The sequence below is a fragment of the Heterodontus francisci genome, chromosome 11 (assembly GCF_036365525.1).
Source record: "Heterodontus francisci isolate sHetFra1 chromosome 11, sHetFra1.hap1, whole genome shotgun sequence".
In the NCBI taxonomy this organism is placed as follows: domain Eukaryota; kingdom Metazoa; phylum Chordata; class Chondrichthyes; order Heterodontiformes; family Heterodontidae; genus Heterodontus; species Heterodontus francisci.
The window spans coordinates 70,088,683-70,105,510 of record NC_090381.1 but is presented as its reverse complement, the minus strand read 5'-3'; the positions used below and the strand labels follow the sequence as shown (position 1 = coordinate 70,105,510).

General features: G+C 42.2%; 1 protein-coding gene across 2 annotated transcripts in view; it reads right to left on the bottom strand.

Annotated features, from left to right (window-relative positions):
* Positions 1-869: 869 nt before the first annotated feature.
* Positions 870-16,828, bottom strand: part of pde6d (phosphodiesterase 6D, cGMP-specific, rod, delta) — a 74,714-nt gene continuing 58,755 nt past the window's right edge. For both annotated transcript variants that reach the window (XM_068042259.1, XM_068042260.1), the window contains one exon: positions 870-1,584. In XM_068042259.1, the coding sequence (XP_067898360.1) occupies positions 1,503-1,584 (82 nt within the window). In that variant the 3' untranslated portion in view covers positions 870-1,502. The remainder of the gene's footprint in view (positions 1,585-16,828) is intronic.

Below are 16,828 nucleotides of genomic sequence, written 5' to 3'. Positions count from 1 at the left end.
TCTGGAATGTTTCTGATAGGTTTCATTATCACCTTTTGGCTATGAAAATTTATCTTTTGTCAGACTATTTGAACATACAAAAGTTTAATGCCCTTCTCTTGGGTGGCCATTTTGGATCATCGCAGCATTTCTTGCTAAAGGTTCATTTTTTTAAAGACAAAGCCCGTTTTTTCATAACTCTTCAAAGTTACTCTACGAATTTTGTATCATCGTACCTCCTATGTGCGTGACAACACTTTTGCAGAATCACCACAGTCATCACCAATGTGTGATCATCATTTGGGAGGGGGCAGGGGGTTGGGGAGAGAAAAGTATATCAAAAGTATGCCTAGGCCATAATAATAGCATCAATTTAAAAAGTACTGTGCTAAATTTTATAATATTCTGTTGCTTGGAGCTTTGGATCAGAACTCAATTGCTAATATCAGTTTTGTTGTTGGGCACAGGCCAGGTATTTCTCAAAGAAAGGGGAAATTACAGCTGGGCAGAGTATTAAGGAGTGTGAGAACAACAAATGAAGAAAAATAGATTCAGGCAAAATTTACTGACAAATACAACTACAGTGCAGCCAATGATTTCCTGGTGATAGTAACATTGCTGGAAAAGAAACTTTCAATGTTTTATTATGATTGTCTTTTCCAGTTGAAAAGTGTACTACTTACGCATGCACAACTCCTAGCAAAAAGTACAAACAGGAAGGTTACTTATGGAGTAGTGGCTGGCAGCAACCAACTTGCTGCGAGACCTCTTCCACCCTTCACTGACATATGTACATATTTTGTGTTGCATCTCTGATGGTACAGCAAAATTTGTGCCATTAAAAATCCTATAGTTAATTTTTAAAAATTGAGATTCCTTGCTCAAAATAGTTATTTAAAGCTAACCCATTTAATACTGCATCTTAAATTGTAAACAAAACATACTATAAAATGATACTGCATCAATATGTACAGTACAAATGAACTACATTTGACTTTTAAATACAGAAGCAACAGCTTTTATTTCACTGAGACTGCAACGTTGCTCATCCCTATCATTTACTTCATTATGGATTAGAATTATATAAAGCATACAAGGAGTATTTTACACTTGGTTACAACTGAGGAATGTGTCACGAATTATAGCAGTCAATAAAAAGTAACTAGGTAATTAACATGGACAAAATTCTAAAGTAACATGAAGTGCAACTATGTATGGTACAAACTAAGGAAGAAAAGCAGTGTATACAGATTCAAAGCAAAACAAAAAGCATTTAAAATAATGTACAACATTGGTCTCAAGAAAATACAGTGCTCAGTGTCACTGCCATATTTCTTTTCTAAAAGTCTTGTTCTTTTGTACTGAGAGTCTTGCTCATTTCAATCTTCTAAATCAATTCTGAAGAACCTAATTTGCCAATTGCCATCCAGATACAGCTGGGCCATTGGTCACTTGACGCTGAAAAGTGTCTCATCCATCTGCCATCAGCAAGACATTTCGTACTAAACAGTAGACAATTCCCTTCAGACGTAGAAAAGTCTAACTTTGGAAGTACTTACAAGGAGGTCATCATCATAGAACTTGGTTTCTATGACTACATTACCACTGTTGGTTGAAAAAAAAGCAAACTTAAACAACTTGGTAAACTTCATGGAACACAATTATAATATTTACAAGTTATATTTGTCAGCAACTACTAAATAATGGGGTGAAGGCAAGGAGCTTAATCTGGCAGCTGAAGTACAAGGCTTTTCTATACACACAATATACACTATTCCGTTCTTCCTCTTCAACTCATAAAAATCTATTCTGTTGTTTACTAAAATATTTGAATTCTATATATTGTTGAGCTTTTTATGTGTTCTTTCCCAAACAGCTTGAAATTGTTATTAAGAATATTAGGTAGCATAGTGGTATAACATTAACGAACAGTACTACAGAGTGAAAGGATGCCAATGCAATCCTCCATTAAAGTCGAACAGAATACTGCCACACTTAGCACTTTATCTGAGTTATACAAAGTACAGGAAGCAGCATATACAAAAGAAAAAAATAACTGGACTGTTGCACAATTGCTGGTCACCAGCAAATAGCAAAAGAGGGCATTGCCAGAGGTCTGGAAGCAGGCTGCCCATCCTCTTGTCGACTGGGCTGTGGGAATGCAACTAAATATCCTTACTATAAATAACTGATTGTTGTACAAGAGAATAAATGAAGTTTTATTCACAAAGGTAGTCTAAGTTTTCAATTTACAATGACTAAGATAGTCAAAGATGAAAGGTAACCTATATTAATTGAAACTAATATGCCTAATGATAAACTGCATTGGAGCTGTATCTCAACAGTAGTGCTTAATAAATATTCTGAACTGCACTGGTGTTTCTATCTTGTAGATATCTAAACAAGTAGGTTTAAACTAGTAGCCACAGATCTAGCAGAATGGTCTTTGAGCTTCCCTGCAGATTTTCCCCTACCAGTTGGGAACAATGAATCCATGCCATTCCTGGTAATAAAAACAATGAGCATGCACCTACGTTGTGTAATTTATTATTGTGTAAGAGATTAAAAATAGGAAACTAATTTTCTGATATCCTTAAGGAAGGAATTTTGAAGGAGACCATACTGATGGTTTGATAGGGGAACTCTTCACAAGCTACTGTAATTAATTGATGCTCCTAATAGAAATCTGTGTCACCAATGTAACATTTATCCAGATCAAAAGCTTAAGATCAAAGGTCAATATTTCTTTAAATTAAGAGCATATAAATTAATGAATAACCAGCTCCAATGCTGGTGTAAATTGGTTTGGAAAGATTAAAAAAAAAAATATCAGACATCCTCAGTGCTCTGCAAATTCTGGATACATCCAGCAGGATAACTGGCACAATGCAGGCTTCAACCTTTAAAGAGCTCAGTAAGACATAAGAAGGTTATTTTTGTGTTGTCACTTTATCTTGAATTAATTCAACTTGAATTAATGTTGTTTGTTTTGATAACCTAGTCTGTAATTGGACACTTCTATCATTGAAATGCTCGGTCAGCCATCGTGGGGTGGAGTAGAATGGGTTCATCTTATTGCTGCTGAAATTCTGCCAAAATTATCTTCACTGTCAAACTGTACAGTAGCAACAGATGTTTAATGTAATGCCACTGCCTCTACTGGTGGAGGCTAACCACTCAAAACTAATCACTTGAACAATGGGAGCCTGGTTGTGAGAAGGAAATTCTTAGACATGGACTGATTAAGTTGCAAGAGGGAATACACACTGGTAACCACCATGCTTGAATCACTGGGTGACGATCATGTGACAGGCCCACCATCTCTGTGCTTAAGTTTGTGTTTTCTCTGCAGCAACCAGACAAGCTGTTAGACACTGAGAAGAGAAGACCCAAGTGGAGTCCCTCTTTCCTCTCTCTCTCTCTCTCTCTCCCCAATCACCTTGCAAGCTTCAAACCCTGCCTGCTGACTGTGACCACCGAGGCATATCCCTGCAGCAGACAGAGACTTCCTGAAGTAAATCAGCTGCATTCTTGTCTCCAGGAGAACCACTGCATCAGCCATCCACATCTTCAAATTGAAAGCTTCAGGACCACCAAAGGAAAGTTGCACAACCACTGAATTAAGCCTGAAGACAGCTGAGTCATCAACCTCCACAGACTGTATACCCCTTTTTATTTCTCTGGACTCTGATTCGACCAATTTATTCATCCCCACTCTGAAACCTATTGCGTGTCTGTTTGTGTGTGTGTGTGTGTGTGTGTGTGAACCTCCAGCGTGTGTGTGTGAAAGTTGGAGCAAGTTTATAATTTTTACTTAGATTAGTTTAAGTACGATCAAGGGAACCTCTCTTTGTTAAACTCAAGAAAATCTGTCTGGTCAGTTCTTTTAACTGTTTATGCACCGTGATCATAAAAACACTCACTGAATTGGCAAGTATATCCAATTCAAAAGGAAATAAACCTATTGTGGTCAAACAAGGAGGAAAAAGAGGGGAGCCCTATAATCCCTCCTCACCTGATCGTAACAATTGCAATATTCATATGTTCTGTTCAGAAGATGAGATGAAAACCATGCCTGCCAAGAATGAGGCATATTAATTTTGTCACATGGAACATTAATTTTAAACTTACTGGACTGAAAACATGGCTGCACAGTGGCTGGAAACATTTGCATTCTAAGAGACAGTTGCTTGGAGAAGACAATGGAACTGCTCCATTATCAATTAACCCAAATGGATTTTGATCACCAGACATTGAATATATGGAAGTCAGCATTCCAGCCCCTTAACTGAGGATGTCTACTAAGATTGAAAGAATTCACAAAACCTCACCGGGCAGGTTGTCCAGTAAAAAAGAGCTAGTCACCTGACTGGCCGGCTGCCCCAACTATTGGTTTGAATTGTGTTCACAGAACAGCTTGAGACAGACTGCAACTGAACTTGAATAGAGAGCATCTCCCTCTCCCTCACGAAAAGAAGAGAATGCAACTGGATTTCAAGACAGCAGAAACCCATCAAAACAAGTTTGAAAGCGTGTACTGGGCCCCAACGAGATGGTAAGATTTAACTGCAACCAAAGACTTTACAGTAAACTCAAAAGACAGTAAATGAACTCCAGCTATTGCTTCAAACCTTTCTCCTTTTCTGTCTCTATCTGCGTGTGTGTTTATTGCGTGTGCATGCTAGCGCGCGTATTTTCAGTAGTTTTAACCGAATTAGAGTTTTAAGGTTAATACACTTACACCTTCCTTGTTTAAATCTCAGAAAACCTGTCTGGTTGATTTCTTTGCCATTACAATTGGAGAGCAGTGAACAAGGATTCACTGAGAGGAAGCTAAAAATACGGTGTTTTAAAAATTAAACCCTGTTACGGCCAAACCAGCAAAAGGCTGAGAGGGAACCCCTGGACCCTTTTATCAGCTGGGCGTAACAATAGGATTAACTACCCATAAATAAAAAAAAGGACAAAAATGACAGAAACAAACCTGGTTTGCACCCTTAACTGTTGATGTAGCACTTAGCGATGTAGGCTAAGTACTCAGAAGTTCAAATATCCCAGAGTTTCGTCAATGTGTCTGTAGCAACAGCACTGGTCAACAGCTGGACTCAGTTATAACAACTTGACTCTGACCCTATTTTATGACAAAAGGCACCAGTTGCTTCTGGACATTATAACATTTTTCAGGCTACCCAGCCTGAAATCTTGATCTTATTTTCTGGTGGGATGATCAATTCTTCAAAGGTTGGGTAAGTCATCCAAAGCTATGGTCCTTTAGATAGGAAGAACAATGCTCTCAGGCAGAGTCTCAGCACTTGTACACTGTCTGGTGGCACAGTAAAGTCTTCACATCTTGATAGATTTATTTGGGGAGTGGGAGAAGAGGAGAAATATGATAGGAATGACACTGTAGAACCAAAGTGACAATATTAATAACTACTGGATAATCAATTTACAGCATTATCAAGGTTTGATAGTCTGAAAGCAGAATTTGAGCAGAGTTAAACATTGATATGCTTTAAATATGAGAGTGATGACAACAAATCTGCAGCTTAACATAGGTCGCTTTGGAGGGTATTCTCAGCTGGTATAATACTGGTCTAGATTTTCAATCTCAAATTACAATGTGAAGGTGTGTCATTAGGAATGAATTAATTGTCAACTAATAATGATTACATCTATGGCTACTGGGGGATTGCATCATGCTCTTGAAAAAGTATGCAACCCATAGTATCCAACTTACTGAGTTGTTTGTCTGGAACATAAGAAATAAGAGCAGGAGTAGGCCATTTGGCCCCTCAAGCCTGCTCCACCATTCAACTAGATCATGGCTGATCTACCTCAATGCCATTTCCTGCACTATCCCCATATCCCTTGATATCTATAGTATCTAGAAAATCCATCAAAGAACAAAGAACAGTACAGCACAGGAACTGGCCATTCGGCCCTCCAAGCCTGCGTCGATCTTGATGCCTGCCAAAACTAACACCTTCTGCACTTCCGGGGCCCATATCCCTCTATTCCCTTCCTATTCAAATATTTGTCAAGATGTCTCTAAAACGTCACTATCGTATCTGCTTCCACCACCTCCCCTGGCAGCAAGTTCCAGGCACTTACCACCCTCTGTGTAAAAAACGTGCCTCGCACATCCCCTCTAAACTTTGCCCCTCGCACCTTAAACCTATGTCCCCTAGTAACTGACTGTTCCACCCTGGGAAAAAGCTTCTGACTATCCACTCTGTCCATGCCGCTCATAACTTTGTAAACCTCTATCATGTCGCCCCTCCACCTCCGTCGTTCCAGTGAAAACAATCCGAGTTTTTCCAACCTCTCCTCATAGCTAATGCCCTCCAGACCAGGCAACATCCTGGTAAACCTCCTCTGTACCCTCTCCAAAGCCTCCACGACCTTCTGGTAGTGTGGCGACCAGAATTGCACGCAATATTCTAAGTGTGGCCTAACTAAGGTTCTGTACAGCTGCAACATGACTTGCCAATTTTTATACTCTATGCCACGACCGATGAAGGCAAGCATGCCGTATGCCTTCTTGACTACCTTATCCACCTGCGTTGCCACTTTCAGTAACCTGTGGACCTGTACGCCCAGATCTCTCTGCCTGTCAATACTCCTAAGGGTTCTGCCATTTACTGTATACCTCCCACCTGCATTAGACCTTCCAAAATGCATTACCTCACATTTGTCCGGATTAAACTCCATCTGCCATTTCTCTGCCCAAGTCTCCAACCGATCTATATCCTGCTGTATCCTCTGACAATCCTCATCATTATCCACAACTCCACCAACCTTTGTGTCGTCCGCAAACTTACTAATCAAACCAGCTACATTTTCCTCCAAATCATTTATATATACTACAAAGAGCAAAGGTCCCAGCACTGATCCCTGCGGAACACCACTAGTCACATCCCTCCATTCAGAAAAACACCCATCCACTGATACCCTCTGTCTTCTGTGACCGAGCCAGTTCTGTACCCATCTTGCCAGCTCACCTCTGATCCCGTGTGACTTCACCTTTTGTACCAGTCTGCCAAGCGGGACCTTGTCAAAGGCTTTACTAAAGTCCATATAGATAACATCCACTGCCCTTCCTTCATCAATCATCTTTGTCACTTCCTCAAAAAAACTCAATCAAATTAGTAAGACACGACCTTCCCTTCACAAAACCATGCTGTCTCTCGCTAATAAGTTCATTTGTTTCCAAATGGGAGTAAATCCCGTCCCGAAGAATCCTCTCTAATAGTTTCCCTACCACTGACATAAGGCTCACCGGCCTATAATTTCCTGGATTATCCTTGCCACCCTTCTTAAACAAAGGAACAACATTGGCTATTCTCCAGTCCTCTGGGACCTCACCTGCAGCCAATGAGGATGCAAAGATTTCTGTCAAGGCCCCAGCAATTTCTTCCCTTGCCTCCCTCAGTATTCCAGGGTAGATCCCATCAGGCCCTGGGGACTTATCTACCTTAATGCTTTGCAAGACACCCAACACCTCCTCCCTTTTGATAATGAGATGACCGAGACGATCTGCACTCCCTTCCCGAGGCTCATCATCCACCAAGTCCTTCTCTTTGGTGAATCCTGATGCAAAGTACTCATTTAGCACCTCGCCCATTTCCTCTGGCTCCACACATAGATTCCCATCTCTGTCCTTGAGTGGGCCAACCCTTTCCCTGGTAACCCTCTTGCTCTTTATATACGTATAAAAAGCCTTGGGATTTTCCTTAATCCTGTTTGCCAATGACTTTTCATGACCCCTTTTAGCCATCCTAATTCCTTGCTTACGTTCCTTCCTACTGTCTTTATATTCCTCAAGTGCTTCATCTGTTCCTAGCCTTCCAGCCCTTACAAATGCTTCCTTTTTATTTTTGACTCGGCTCACAATATCCCGTGTTATCCAAGCTTCCCGAAACTTGCCAAACTTGTCTTGCTTCCTCACAGGAACATGCTGGTCCTGGATTCTAATCAGCTGACGTTAGAAAGACTCCCACATGTCAGATGTTGATTTACCCTCAAACAGCCAACCCAATCCAAATTCTTCAGTTCCTGCCTAATATTGTTATAATTAGCCTTTCCCCAATTTAGCACCTTCACCAGAGGACTACTCTTATCCTTATCCACAAGTAGCTTAAAACTTATGGAATTATGGTCACTGCTCCCGAAATGCTCCCCCACTGAAACTTCGACCACCTGGCTGGGCTCATTCCCCAATACCAGGTCCAGAATGGCCCCATCCCTAGTTGGACTATCTACATACTGTTTCAAGAAGCCCTCCTGGATGCTCCTCACAAATTCTGCCCCATCCAAGCCCCTAGCACGAAGTGAGTCCCAGTCAATACTGGGGAAGTTAAAATCACCCACCACCACAACCCTGTTACCTTTACATCTTTCCAAAATCTGTCCACATATCTGCTCCTCTACCTCCTGCTGGCTGTTGGGAGGCCTGTAGTAAACTCCCAACATCGTGACTGCACCCTTCCTATTGCTGAGCTCCACCCATATTGCCTCGCTGCATGACCCCTCTGAGGTGTCCTCCCACAGTACAGCTGTGATATTCTCCTTCTGGGCGGCACAGTGGCGCAGTGGTTAGCACGGCAGCCTCACAGCTCCAGGGACCCGGGTTCGATTCTGGGTACTGCCTGTGCGGAGTTTGCAAGTTTTCCCTGTGTCTGCGTGGGTTTCCTCCGGGTGCTCCGGTTTCCTCCCACATGCCAAAGACTTGCAGGTTGATAGGTTAATTGGCCATTATAAATTGCCCCTAGTATAGGTAGGTGGTAGGGAAATATATAGGGACCGGTGGGGATGTGATAGGAATACGGGATAAGTGTAGGATTAGTATAAATGGGTTGTTGATGGTCGGCACAGACTCGGTGGGCCGAAGGGCCTGTTTAAGTGCTGTATCTCTAAACTAAACTTAACTAGTAATGCAACTCCCCCACCCCTTTTACATCCCCCTCTATCCTGCCTGAAGCTTCTAAAGCCTGGAACATTTAGCTGCCAATCCTGCCCTTCCCTCAACCAAGTCTCTAATAGCAACAACATCATATTTCCAAGTACTAATCCAAGCTCTAAGTTCATCTGCCTTACCTGTTATATTTCTCGCATTGAAACAAATGCACTTCAGACCACCAGTCCCGCTGTGCTCAGCAACATCTCCCTGCCTGCTCGTCCTCTTCGTCCTACTGGCCTTATTTACTATGTCCTCCTCATTTATTTCACTAGCTGTCCTACTGCTCTGGTTCCCACCACCCGCCACACTAGTTTAAACCCTCCCAAGTGACGCTAGCAAACCTTGCAGCCAGGATATTAGTGCCCTTCCAGTTTAGATGCAACCCGTCCTTCTTGTACAGGTCCCATCTGTCCCTGAAGAGAGCCCAATGGTCCAGATATCTGAAACCCTCCGTTCTACGCCAGCTGCTCAGCCACGTGTTTAGCTGCACTATCTTCCTATTTCTAGCCTCACTGGCACGTGGCACGGGGAGTAATCCAGAGATTACAACCCTAGAGGTCCTGTTTTTTAACTTACTACCTAACTCCCTAAATGCCCCCTGCAGGACCTCATCACTCTTCCTCCCTATGTCATTGGTACCGATGTGTACCACAACCTCTGGCTGTTCACCCTCCCCCTTCAGAATGCCCCCTGTCCGTTCAGAGACATCCTTGACCCTGGCACCAGGGAGGCAACATACCATCCTGCAGTCTCTTTCACGTCCACAGAAGCGCCTATCTGTGCCCCCGACTATACAGTCCCCTATAACTATTGCTCTTCTGCGCTTTGTCCCTCCCTGCTGAACAACAGTGCCAGCTGTGGTGCCACTGCTCTGGCTGCTGCTGTTGTTTTTCCGATAGGCCATCTCCCCCAACATTATCCAAAATGGTATACTTGTTAGAGAGGGGGATAGCCACAGGGGATTCCTGCACTGACTGCCTGCCCCTTCTAGCGGTCACCCATCTATCTGCCTGCACCTTGGGTGTAACCACATCTCTAAAACTCCTGTCTATGATACTTTCTGCCACCTGCATGCTCCTCAGTGCATCCAGTTGCCGCTCCAACCGATCCATGCGGTCTGTGAGGAGCTTGGTCTTGAACATGCTCAATGACTGAGCCTCCACAGCCCTCTGGGGGTAGAGAATCCCAAAGATTCACCACCCTCTGAGTTGAGAGATTCCTCCTCGTCTCTGTCCTAAGTTAAAGGCCAGCTCGGGTCTGCAAATGAAACCCGACCCGAGCCTGACAGAACCACATCCGACCCTGCCCTAGTCCTTTCATTTTTTCCCGTGCCCGACCCAACCACCGGAATGTTTAGTTAACCTAGCTTTTTCACTTTTTAAGCTTGTGCAGATAAGCAACAAAAACTGTAACTGGACTTGAAAGGTTGTTTAAAAAGTACATTAATATTGGAGCCCGAGTCTGAATGTCGGACCTGGAAGAGCGACCCGACCCGAACCCGACACATCTTCGGGTCCCGTCGGGTTCAGGTTAGGTAGCTATGCTCTATACTAAGTGGCCTACTCCTTATTTGGAGACAGTGCACCCTGGTTCTAGACCACCACCACCCCACCCCTAGCCAGGGGAAATATCCTTCCTGTATCTATCCTGACGAGCCCTCAAGAATTTTGTATGTTTCAATGAGATCACCTCTCATTCTTCTAAACTCTAGAGAATACAGACCCAGCCTCCTCAATCTCTCCTCCTAGGACAATCCTGCCATCCCAGGAATTAGTCTGGTGAATCTTCGTTGCACTCCCTCTATGGCAAGTATGTCCATCCATATGTAAGGAGACCAAAACTGTACACAATACTCCAGGTGCTGTCTCACCAAGGCTCTATACAATTGCAGCAAGACATCTTTATTCCTGTACTCAAAATCCTGTTGCAATAAAGGCCAACATACCATTTGCCTTCCTAATTGCTTGCTGCACCTGCATGTTAGCTTTCAGTGACTCATGAACAAGGACACCCAAGTCCCTTTGCACATCAACACTTTCCAATCTCTCACCATTTAAGAAATACTCTGCATTTCTGTTTTTCCTACCAAAGTGGATAACTTCACATTTTTCCACATTATATTCCAGCTGCCATGTTCTTGGCCACTCAAAGAACAACAAAGAACAAAGAACAGTACAGCACAGGAACAGGCCATTCGGCCCTCCAAGCCTGCGCCGATCTTGATGCCTGCCTAAACTAACACCTTCTGCACTTCCGGGGCCCATATCCCTCTATTCCCTTCCTATTCATATATTTGTCAAGATGTCTCTTAAACGTCGCTATCGTATCTGCTTCCACCACCTCCCCTGGCAGCAAGTTCCAGGCACTCACCACCCTTTGTGTAAAAAAACTTGCCTCACACACTCATTTAGCCTGTCTAAATCCCCTTGAAATCTCTTTGCATCTTCCTCACAACTCACATTCCCACCTAGTTTTGTGTCATCTGCAAACTTGAAAATATTACATTTGGTCCCCACATCCAAATCATTGATACAGATTGTGAATAGGTGGGGTCCAAGCACTGATCCTTGTGATACCCCAATAGTCACAGCCTGTCAACCTGAGAATGACCTGTTTATTCCTATTCCCCGTTTTCATCCATTAACCAATTCTCAAGCCATGCCAGTATAATACCGCCAATCCCACGTGCTCTAATTTTGTTTACCAACCTCCTGTGTGGGACATTATTGAAAACCTTCTGAAAATCCAAATACAGCGCATCCACTGGTTCCCCCTCATCTATTCTGCTAGTTACATCCTCAAAAAACTCCAACAGGTTTGTCAAACAAGAGTTCCCTTTCATAAATCCGTGTTGACTCAGCCCAATCCTACCATTATTTTCTTCGTGTCCAATTATCACATCCTTCATAACAGATTCTGGCATTTTCCCTACCACTGATGTCAGGTCAACAGGTCTGTAGTTCCCCATTTTCTCTCTCCCTCCTTTCCTAAATAGTGGGGTTACATTTTCTACCTTCCAATCTGCAGGAACCATTCCACAATCCAAACAATTTTGCAAGATGACCATCAACACACCCACTATCTCTACAGCCACCTCTTTCAACACTCTGGGATGTAGATCATCAGGTGCAGGTGATTGGCCAACTTTCAGTTCCATTAATTTCTCCAGTACTACTTTTTTACTAATACTAATTTCTTTCAGTTCACCTTTCTCACTAGTTCCTTGGTTCTCTAGTATTTCTGGGAGGCTTTTTATATCTTCCTCCGTGAAGACAGACACAAGTATTTGTTTAATTTTTCTGCCATTTCTTTGTTCCCCATTATAAATTCTCCTGTTTCTGCCTGTAATGGGCCCAAATTTGTCTTTGTTCATCTTTTCCTTTTTTGCATATCCATAGGAGCTTTTACAGTCCGTTTTTGTTTCTCGCTAGTTTACTTTAATATTCTATTTTCCCTTTCTTTATCAGTTTCTTGGTCCTCCTTTGCTGAACTTGAAAATGCTCCCGATCCTCAGGCTTACACTTTTGGTAATTTTATAAGCTTCTTCCTTTGATGTAAAACAATTTTTAACTTCTCTTGTTAGCCACAGTTGGACCACTTTTCCTGTTGGGGCTTTGCCTCAAAGGAATGTATATTTGTTGTAAACCATGTATTAATTCTTTAACTGCTAGCCATTGCCTATCTACCATACCATTTAATGTAGTTTCCCAATCTACCACAGCCAACGTGCCCCTCATACCTTTGTAATTTCCTTTGTTTAGATTTAGAGCCTAGTTCCGGATTAAACCACATTACTTTAAAAACTTGATGTAAAATTCTATAACATTATGGTCACTCTTCCCTGAAGGTTCCTTTACAATGAGGTTATTAATTAGCCCTTTCACACTGCACAATACTAAAATAATCTGTTATCTAGTTGGTTCCTTAATATACTGTTCTAGAAAACTATCTGGTATATATTCCAGGAATTCATCTTCCATAGCATTAGTGCTAATTAGATGATTACAGTATTTTCCTTACTACATGCATTTCTAATTTCCTGATTTATACTGTGCCCTACATTACCACAACGTGTTTGACGGCCTATAAACAACATCCACCAATGTTTGCTGCCCCTTGCTGTTTCTTAGCTGCACCCAAATTGATTCAACATCTTGGACTCCTGATCTAAGATCCTCTCTCACTAATGTACTGATCTCATCCTTTAGTAACAGCTGTACCCCACCTCCTTTTCCTTTTTGCCTATTCATCCTTAATGTCAAATACCCTTGAATATTCAGTTCCCAGCTTTGGTCATCATGCAGCCATGTCTCTGTAATGGCAATTAGATCATACCCAATTACTTCTACTTGTGCTGTTAATTCATCTACCTTGTTGCAAATGCTGTGTGCATTCAGATACAGTGCCTTTAATTTTGCCTTTTAAACATTTTTCAGTATTTTTTAACCAATTTGGTGCTGCTTTTTTTCAGCTGCCTTCCAATTTCGCCTAATACTAGGTCACAAAAGCTTAATTGTTAAGGACTCATCAATGCAGGATTGAAGGATGTACTAGATCAGTCACCGCAGACTCCACCAAAGCATTTATGAAAACTGGAGTACAAGAGTCCACCAAATTCTTACCCAGACAATGTAACCTGTAAATTTAGCATGCTTTTACTCAGATGGAAAAAGAGAAGCGACGTGTAAATGAAGATATAGATTAGCACTTTCTTTAGAGCAGAATCCTGATATTTATAGCCAATGATCAAGGCCACTGGTTTATAGTGACTAATTAATCGAATTGTGTTTTTGTCACATATGCCAAGAACCCCCACCTGCCAAGAATGAGGCATATTAATTTTGTCATATGAACATTAATCAAAAACTGTTGCTAAAGTGGACAGATGATTTGTTTAAAGAGATCAGCAGTGGCTGGAAAAAGATTGCATTCTAAGAGACAGTCGCGTAGGAAAAGACAATGGGAACTGCTCACTGATTCAATTAACAGAGACTGGTCTGGGCAATGGTGATCCACATCTTGGCGGTGTAAGAGACAGCACTACACTGCACCCCCCGTCCCGCCACCAGCCACCGCACACCCCCACCCACCACCGAGAGCTTTGGAATCCACAAACGCAGGAGTTTGTTAAAAAAAAACTAACCTGATGGCCCAGGTCTGGTTTTGAACAGCTCACAGGACAGCTTGGGGGAGACTGCAGACTGCAACTGAACTTGGAAGCAGAGAGCCTCTTTCGCTCTCTCACTAATCTCTGGATTCACTGAAGTCACTTAAACCTCAACAGAGAAAAGACTCTTACATCCAAACAAGTTTGAAAGCAGGCACTGGGCACCAAAGAAACAGCAAGACTTACCGGCAAGCAAAGACTCTACAAACTCAAAGGACCGTAAATAGAAACCCAGTTATTGGCTCAAACTTTTCCCCTTTATTCTTTCTACTTTTTCTGTCTCTATCTGCGTGTGTGTTTATCATGTATGCATGCTAGCGTGGTCACATCGCGTTTTCGTAGTTGTTAACCGAATTAGAATTTAAGATTAATAAACTTCCACCTTTCTTGTTTAAATCTAAGAAAACCTGTCTGATTGATTTCTCTGCCTTACAATTGGAAAGCAGTGAACAAGGATTCACTGAGAGGGAGCTAAAAACATGGTCAAACCAGGCAAAGGCTGAGAGGGAAACCCTAGACCCCCTTCTCACCTGGTCATAACACATAGAATTCCAGGACTTCCATCTATGTCTTTGGGATAACATTTGTGATTTGTCCATTTGTCTGTGGAAACTACGAACAGTATCACTGCTTAAGATTCAAAGCAATCTTTCCTCTTTTCAGGTAAGGTATGGGGCAGAACAAAATACTCCTGATCCTTTAGCAAAGCACAAGGACTTTAAAGGAATTCACCTTGGAAGGCTGCATTAAAGAGAAAGAGAAAGTCAATTTGGAAGAACTGATTCCACTGCTGAGGCCAGTTTTATCCAACTGGAACCAGTCAACAGAAAGACGCGTCTCATAAGTCTGACCCAAAGACCCTGGATGAGCCTGTGTCAGGATTTAATCCCTATTTAGGCACGAAGGCTAGTTCACCCAAGTCTTACAGCTCTGTGCAAGGATAGAAAGGTGCGCTGCAAACTTATTCAGCACATGCTATTAGAGATAAAAGTTCAAACATTCTCCACGAGAGATGCACCCACAAATTACGCTTGTGCCAATATCAAGATCAACTTTTTACGGGGTTTGGCATTGATAACGCTGCCTTTCTGTGTCCTGGATCCAACTAGAGGAATCAGAGTTACTCCATATAACATTGATTGCTTTTGACTTTCCCTCAAGAATGGTCAATATCAAGTATAATTCTTCCCTTCAATTAGAGGTTGACACCAAGGAGTATGGAAACTGAAGCCGACAGAGATTTTACATGCCTTGACTCTGACTTCCACCCAAAGCTGGCAGGAATGACTTAACCACCAGCAGATGAAGTCAAAATTGGAGAGAGGTCAGGCTGCTGTCAGGGACCCACATTAATGGTCCCTGTTAAAGTGGGTGTGGGGATGCTAGCACATCTACAAATCGGGGAACAGGGAGGAAGCCTGGGGCAGGGAAAACCCAAAACGTACTTGTGTGTCACTCCTACTCCTCCTAGCCTACAACAAACCTTTAAAAACTAAACTAGGCCTCCTGTGACCATGATCCTTGCTACCACGTTTTCTGGTAGGTTTAACACAGAATTGCCTTAGTCCTGATGACATCATCAGAATGCGCAGAATTACACTGACTGTACAGCACAGAAACAGGCCATTCATTCAACCAGCCCATGCAGGAGTTTATGTTCCTCTGCAGCCTCCTCCCACCCTTCCTCATCAAACTCAATCAGCATTAACCTCCATTGCCTTCTCCCTCATACGCTTATCTAGCCTCCCTTATTCACCTCAACTGCTCTCTGTGGTGGTGAGTTCAACATTCTCACCACTTTCTGGGTAAAGAGATTTCTTCTGAATTGCCTATTTGATTTCTTGATGACCATCTTATATTAATGGCCTCTAGTTTTGCTCTCTCCACAAACACCCTCTCTGTGACTACTCTACCAAAAAACTTTCATAATTTTAAAGACCTCCGTTAGGTCACTCCTCAATCTATTCTTTTCAAGAAAGAGACCCATGGGGAGAAATTGATTTGCATAGAACTGCTTCTAGCGGGGCTCCGTAGACTACGTCAATTCCCTGGGGGTAGGCAATCTTACAGGCTAATACCTGTGTGGTGTTCTTCATCATTGAAGAATGCTGTGCAGGTAGCCAACAGCTGCCATACAAAAACAGAAAAAAATGGGGGCAGAAGTTATGATCTGAAATTGTTGAACTCGATGTTGAGTTTGGAAGACCGTTAGATGCCTAATCGAAAGATGAGGTGCTGTTCCCCAGTTTCTCACTGCACAGATGTGGCCAGACTTTCTCAATATATTCAGCATTTTCTGTTTTTACTTCACTCACCCAATTGTTGGGTGGTGAAGGGAAAGCAAGAGGAAAAAGCGAGACTGAGCCTAAACAAATATGAAAAAAAATGCACACTTGAGGTAAATGTACAACTGAAGATACTTAATAAAAAGACACTGTAATGAAGGATGATGGCAGTATACAGCTTTGTGAAATAGCATTTTGAAAATATGTGACCAATTCTGATGGCAGAAGAATCGCTTAATACAGTTGGCAACAGGAAATGTTGCGTTCTGTTTTTAAAAGAACACTCTTTCCCATTTACCTGTTCAGATACAATCTTGATTTTTGTTTATGGGAGGGCAATTTGCCATGTATTTAGTTTATTTTTCTATCTGGAAAATGAATTCCTCTACATTAAGAGGTGACACAGATTCTCTAATGTTGCCATGCACATGAATA